This window comes from Gigantopelta aegis, chromosome 5 (assembly GCF_016097555.1).
Source record: "Gigantopelta aegis isolate Gae_Host chromosome 5, Gae_host_genome, whole genome shotgun sequence".
In the NCBI taxonomy this organism is placed as follows: Eukaryota; Metazoa; Mollusca; class Gastropoda; order Neomphalida; family Peltospiridae; genus Gigantopelta; species Gigantopelta aegis.
Window position 1 is genome coordinate 226,562 of NC_054703.1, and position 7,500 is coordinate 234,061.

At 27.8% G+C, this 7,500-nt stretch overlaps 1 protein-coding gene across 1 annotated transcript in view; it reads left to right on the forward strand.

The window, feature by feature from the left end:
* Positions 1 to 7,500, forward strand: part of LOC121373539 — a 16,630-nt gene that overhangs the window by 7,339 nt on the left and 1,791 nt on the right. The window contains exon 4 of the mRNA XM_041500217.1: positions 160 to 242. Within this exon, the coding sequence (XP_041356151.1) occupies positions 160 to 242 (83 nt within the window). The remainder of the gene's footprint in view (positions 1 to 159; positions 243 to 7,500) is intronic.

Genomic DNA, 7,500 nt, shown 5'->3' on the forward strand with positions numbered 1-7,500 from the left:
TCAAAATTGTCCGAGGTTAACAAACTCTTATATTTGAGTCGTGTAGTTTTACAGAGGTTTGGCAATTTTAGAGAATACATCCTTCCTTTCGTGAGCACAATATTTATTTATTTATTTATTTATTTATTTATTTATTATTTCTCTTTGTAATTAATACAGGACATCTGTGTCGCATGATGACGATCAACGAAGCATCAACGAGCTCGCAGACGACACGATGGAATTCAACAACTCAATGACAAGTATTTACCAACTGTTGATTGTGTTCTTTTTTACTTACTAGTCATTTAGTTACTTCTTTCTTTATTTATTGTATTTACCAACTCTTGATTGTGTTGTTCTTTACTTACTAGTCATTTATTTACTTACTTCTTTATTTATTGCATTTACCAACTGTTGATTGTGTTGTTCTTTACTTACTAGTCATTTATTTAATTACTTCTTTCTTTGTTGTATTTACCAACTCTTGATTGTGTTGTTCTTTATTTACACGTCATTTACTTACTTCTTTCTTTCTTTATTGTATTTACCAACTATTGGTTGTGTTGTTCTTTACTTACTAGTCATTTACTTACTTCTTTCTTTCTTTATTGTATTTACCAACTATTGGTTGTGTTGTTCTTTACTTACTAGTCATTTACTTACTTACTTACTTACTTCTTTCTTTCTTTATTGTATTTACCAACTGTTGGTTGTGTTGTTCTTTACTTACTAGTCATTTACTTACTTACTTCTTTCTTTCTTTATTGTATTTACCAACTGTTGATTGTGTTGTTCTTTACTTACTAGTCGTTTATTTACTTACTTTAATTACTTTTACTTACTTCTTTCTTTCTTTCTTGTATTTACCAACTGTTGATTGTGTTGTTCTTTACTTACTAGTCATTTACTTACTTCTTTCTTTCTTTATTGTATTTACCAACTGTTGATTGTGTTCTTCTTTACTTACTAGTCGTTTATTTACTTACTTCTTTCTTTCGTTCTTTATTTATTGTATTTACCAACTGTTGATTGTGTTGTTCTTTACTTACTAGTCATTTACTTACTTCTTTCTTTCTTTATTGTATTTACCAACTGTCGATTGTGTTCTTCTTTACTTACTAGTCATTTATTTACTTACTTCTTTCTTTCGTTCTTTATTTCTTGTATTTACCAACTGTTGATTGTGTTGTTCTTTACTTACTAGTCATTTAGTTACTTCTTTCTTTTTTATTTATTGTATTTACCAACTGTTGATTGTGTTGTTCTTTACTTACTAGTCATTTATTTACTTACTTCTTTCTTTCGTTTATTGCATTTACCAACTGTTGATTGTGTTGTTCTTTACTTACTAGTCATTTACTTACTTCTTTCTTTCTTTATTGTATTTACCAACTTTGTTGTGTTCTACTTACTAGTCCATTTACTGTTGATTGTGTTGTGTTGTTCTTTACTTACTAGTCATTTACTTACTTCTTTCTTTATTTATTGTATTTACCAACTGTTGATTGTGTTCTTCTTTACTTACTAGTCATTTACTTACTTCTTTCTTTCTTTATTTATTGTATTTACCAACTGTTGATTGTGTTGTTCTTTACTTACTAGTCATTTATTTACTTACTTCTTTATTTATTGCATTTACCAACTGTTGATTGTGTTGTTCTTTACTTACTAGTCATTTACTTACTTCTTTCTTTCTTTATTATTGTATTTACCAACTGTTGATTGTGTTGTTCTTTACTTACTAGTCATTTACTTACTTCTTTCTTTCTTTATTATTGTATTTACCAACTCTTGATTGTGTTGTTCTTTATTTACACGACATTTACTTACTTACTTCTTTATTTATTGTATTTACCAACTGTTGATTGTGTTGTTCTTTACTTACTAGTCATTTAGTTACTTCTTTCTTTCTTTATTTATTGTATTTACCAACTGTTGATTGTGTTCTTCTTTACTTACTAGTCATTTACTTACTTACTTACTTACTTCTTTCTTTCTTTATTGTATTTACCAACTGTTGGTTGTGTTGTTCTTTACTTACTAGTCATTTACTTACTTCTTTCTTTCTTTCTTTATTGTATTTACCAACTGTCGATTGTGTTCTTCTTTACTTACTAGTCGTTTATTTACTTACTTACTTACTTACTTCTTTCTTTCTTTCTTGTATTTACCAACTGTTGGTTGTGTTGTTCTTTACTTACTAGTCATTTACTTACTTCTTTCTTTCTTTATTGTATTTACCAACTGTCGATTGTGTTCTTCTTTACTTACTAGTCGTTTATTTACTTACTTCTTTCTTTCGTTCTTTATTTCTTGTATTTACCAACTGTTGATTGTGTTGTTCTTTACTTACTAGTCATTTACTTACTTCTTTCTTTCTTTATTGTATTTACCAACTGTCGATTGTGTTCTTCTTTACTTACTAGTCGTTTATTTACTTACTTCTTTCTTTCGTTCTTTATTTCTTGTATTTACCAACTGTTGATTGTGTTGTTCTTTACTTACTAGTCATTTAGTTACTTCTTTCTTTATTTATTTATTGTATTTACCAACTGTTGATTGTGTTGTTCTTTACTTACTAGTCATTTATTTACTTACTTCTTTATTTATTGCATTTACCAACTGTTGATTGTGTTGTTCTTTACTTACTAGTCATTTACTTACTTCTTTCTTTCTTTATTATTGTATTTACCAACTGTTGATTGTGTTGTTCTTTACTTACTAGTCATTTACTTACTTCTTTCTTTATTTATTGTATTTACCAACTGTTGATTGTGTTGTTCTTTACTTACTAGTCATTTAGTTACTTCTTTCTTTCTTTATTTATTGTATTTACCAACTGTTGATTGTGTTGTTCTTTACTTACTAGTCATTTATTTACTTACTTCTTTATTTATTGCATTTACCAACTGTTGATTGTGTTGTTCTTTACTTACTAGTCATTTACTTACGTCTTTCTTTCTTTATTATTGTATTTACCAACTGTTGATTGTGTTGTTCTTTACTTACTAGTCATTTACTTACTTCTTTCTTTCTTTATTGTATTTACCAACTCTTGATTGTGTTGTTCTTTATTTACACGACATTTACTTACTTACTTCTTTATTTATTGTATTTATCAACTGTTGATTGTGTTGTTCTTTACTTACTAGTCATTTAGTTACTTCTTTCTTTCTTTATTTATTGTATTTACCAACTGTTGATTGTGTTCTTCTTTACTTACTAGTCATTTACTTACTTACTTACTTACTTCTTTCTTTCTTTATTGTATTTACCAACTGTTGGTTGTGTTGTTCTTTACTTACTAGTCATTTACTTACTTCTTTCTTTCTTTATTGTATTTACCAACTGTCGATTGTGTTCTTCTTTACTTACTAGTCGTTTATTTACTTACTTCTTTCTTTCGTTCTTTATTTCTTGTATTTACCAACTGTTGATTGTGTTGTTCTTTACTTACAAGTCATTTATTTACTTCTTTCTTTATTTATTGTATTTACCAACTGTTGATTGTGTTTACTTACTAGTCATGTATTTACTTACTTCTTTATTTATTGTATTTACCAACTGTTGATTGTGTTGTTCTTTACTTACTAGTCATTTATTTACTTACTTCTTTATTTATTGCATTTACCAACTGTTGATTGTGTTGTTCTTTACTTACAAGTCATTTATTTACTTCTTTCTTTCTTTATTGTATTTACCAACTGTTGATTGTGTTTACTTACTAGTCATGTATTTACTTACTTCTTTATTTATTGTATTTACCAACTGTTGATTGTGTTGTTCTTTACTTACTAGTCATTTAATTACTTACTTCTTTCTTTCTTTATTGTATTTACCAACTGTCGATCGATTGTGTTGTTCTTTACTTACTAGTCATTTACTTACTTCTTTCTTTCTTTATTGTATTTACCAACTGTCGATTGTGTTGTTCTTTACTTACTAGTCATTTATTTACTTACTTCTTTATTTATTGTATTTACCAAGTGTTGATTGTGTTCTTCTTTACTTACTAGTCATTTACTTACTTACTTACTTCTTTCTTTCTTTATTGTATTTACCAACTATTGGTTGTGTTGTTCTTTACTTACTAGTCATTTACTTACTTCTTTCTTTCTTTATTGTATTTACCAACTGTTGGTTGTGTTGTTCTTTACTTACTAGTCATTTACTTACTTCTTTCTTTCTTTATTGTATTTACCAACTGTTGGTTGTGTTGTTCTTTACTTACTAGTCATTTACTTACTTCTTTCTTTATTTATTGTATTTACCAACTGTTGATTGTGTTCTTCTTTACTTACTAGTCATTTAGTTACTTCTTTCTTTCTTTATTTATTGTATTTACCAACTGTTGATTGTGTTGTTCTTTACTTACTAGTCATTTATTTACTTACTTCTTTATTTATTGCATTTACCAACTGTTGATTGTGTTGTTCTTTACTTACTAGTCATTTACTTACGTCTTTCTATCTTTATTATTGTATTTACCAACTGTTGATTGTGTTGTTCTTTACTTACTAGTCATTTACTTACTTCTTTCTTTCTTTATTGTATTTACCAACTATTGATTGTGTTGTTCTTTATTTACACGACATTTACTTACTTACTTCTTTATTTATTGTATTTATCAACTGTTGATTGTGTTGTTCTTTACTTACTAGTCATTTAGTTACTTCTTTCTTTCTTTATTTATTGTATTTACCAACTGTTGATTGTGTTCTTCTTTACTTACTAGTCATTTACTTACTTACTTACTTACTTCTTTCTTTCTTTATTGTATTTACCAACTGTTGGTTGTGTTGTTCTTTACTTACTAGTCATTTACTTACTTCTTTCTTTCTTTATTGTATTTACCAACTGTCGATTGTGTTCTTCTTTACTTACTAGTCGTTTATTTACTTACTTCTTTCTTTCGTTCTTTATTTCTTGTATTTACCAACTGTTGATTGTGTTGTTCTTTACTTACAAGTCATTTATTTACTTCTTTCTTTATTTATTGTATTTACCAACTGTTGATTGTGTTTACTTACTAGTCATGTATTTACTTACTTCTTTATTTATTGTATTTACCAACTGTCGATTGTGTTCTTCTTTACTTACTAGTCGTTTATTTACTTACTTCTTTCTTTCGTTCTTTATTTCTTGTATTTACCAACTGTTGATTGTGTTGTTCTTTACTTACAAGTCATTTATTTACTTCTTTCTTTATTTATTGTATTTACCAACTGTTGATTGTGTTTACTTACTAGTCATGTATTTACTTACTTCTTTATTTATTGTATTTACCAACTGTTGATTGTGTTGTTCTTTACTTACAAGTCATTTATTTACTTCTTTCTTTATTTATTGTATTTACCAACTGTTGATTGTGTTTACTTACTAGTCATGTATTTACTTACTTCTTTATTTATTGTATTTACCAACTGTTGATTGTGTTGTTCTTTACTTACTAGTCATTTAATTACTTACTTCTTTCTTTCTTTATTGTATTTACCAACTGTCGATCGATTGTGTTGTTCTTTACTTACTAGTCATTTACTTACTTCTTTCTTTCTTTATTGTATTTACCAACTGTTGATTGTGTTGTTCTTTACTTACTAGTCATTTATTTACTTACTTCTTTATTTATTGTATTTACCAACTGTTGATTGTGTTCTTCTTTACTTACTAGTCATTTACTTACTTACTTACTTCTTTCTTTCTTTATTGTATTTACCAACTATTGGTTGTGTTGTTCTTTACTTACTAGTCATTTACTTACTTCTTTCTTTCTTTATTGTATTTACCAACTGTTGGTTGTGTTGTTCTTTACTTACTAGTCATTTACTTACTTCTTTCTTTCTTTATTGTATTTACCAACTGTTGGTTGTGTTGTTCTTTACTTACTAGTCATTTACTTACTTCTTTCTTTCTTTATTGTATTTACCAACTGTTGATTGTGTTCTTCTTTACTTACTAGTCATTTACTTACTTCTTTCTTTCTTTATTGTATTTACCAACTGTTGGTTGTGTTGTTCTTTACTTACTAGTCATTTACTTACTTCTTTCTTTCTTTATTGTATTTACCAACTGTCGATTGTGTTCTTCTTTACTTACTAGTCATTTATTTACTTACTTCTTTCTTTCGTTCTATTGTATTTACCAACTGTTGATTGTGTTCTTCTTTACTTACTAGTCATTTATTTACTTCTTTATTTATTTATTGTATTTACCAACTGTTGATTGTGTTGTTGTTCTTTACTTACTAGTCATTTATTTACTTCTTTCTTTCTTTATTTATTGTATTTACCAACTGTTGATTGTCTTGTTCTTTACTTACAAGTATATATATATATATATATATATATAGATAGATAGATAGATAGATAGATAGATAGATAGATAGATAGATAGATAGATAGATATACATACATAGCATACATAGATACATACATACATACATACTTCGATAGCTCAGAGCGTATCGTGGTTAGTCTTGCAATTTGCGGGCGATTCGGTGCCACAGGTTCCAGTTTCAGCAACGGCATGGGACAATGTGTGGGGCCAGAACGAATTTAATTATCCCCTGCGCCAATTCGATAATATCTATGTATGTAACAGTGAACCTCGACATACATACAATATATAGATATTCATACATTAATACATACATACATTATATATATATATATATATATATATATATATATATATATATATATATATATATTAATATATATATATATATATATATATATATATATATATATATATATATATATATCTTAAAAAAATAAAAGAAAATAGGGGAACCTGATATATTAATGTTAATATCAACTATTAGACCCAACATACGTTTTGACCAAGAGATCCTAGTAAAGAACGTTCAGGTCTGTTTATCAACACACCGAAACACATTCCATAGTTTGCACGTGCATCACGCAGTTGCTCCGTACACGTGCGTGTGGTGTCATTCTCGATTTTGTCAATTTCCAAGAAGGTCGATTAATCACTGTGGAACATTATTTCTGTCAATCTTGTTCATTCTGTTGATCATACAGTTGTTATTGTTTTGTTTTTAGTCATTTTCATTGTTTGAATTTGAGATTTACTGATGACAAAAGTCAACTTTCAAATTTCACTTTTGACCACAATCTTCCTTCAAGATCTTTGGTGGTCATGAAACCTACTGTAATACTGAACTACCTGTTGTAATGTTTGCCCAATTAATTCACTATTATCATATAACCATTCCCCACAGCTAATATACCTTACAACTGTGGCATTTGTAAATTCTTATTAGAGTTCCCCTACATTGTTTGAAGAGTGTTTTTTTACAATGTTGCTGAATGACCATGTTTGTTAATGTTCCTGGAATGGGACAGCATGCCAAAATGCACCCTAAAACAAATTTGACGTAGGTTGTGCGACAATTGCAGGACATCGGCGTGAAATGGTCAGAATTTGGCGAATGCACGTGAAACTCGGGGAAACGATTGGGATAGTGATGATTATTTAAAGCTGCAATGCTCGCAATGA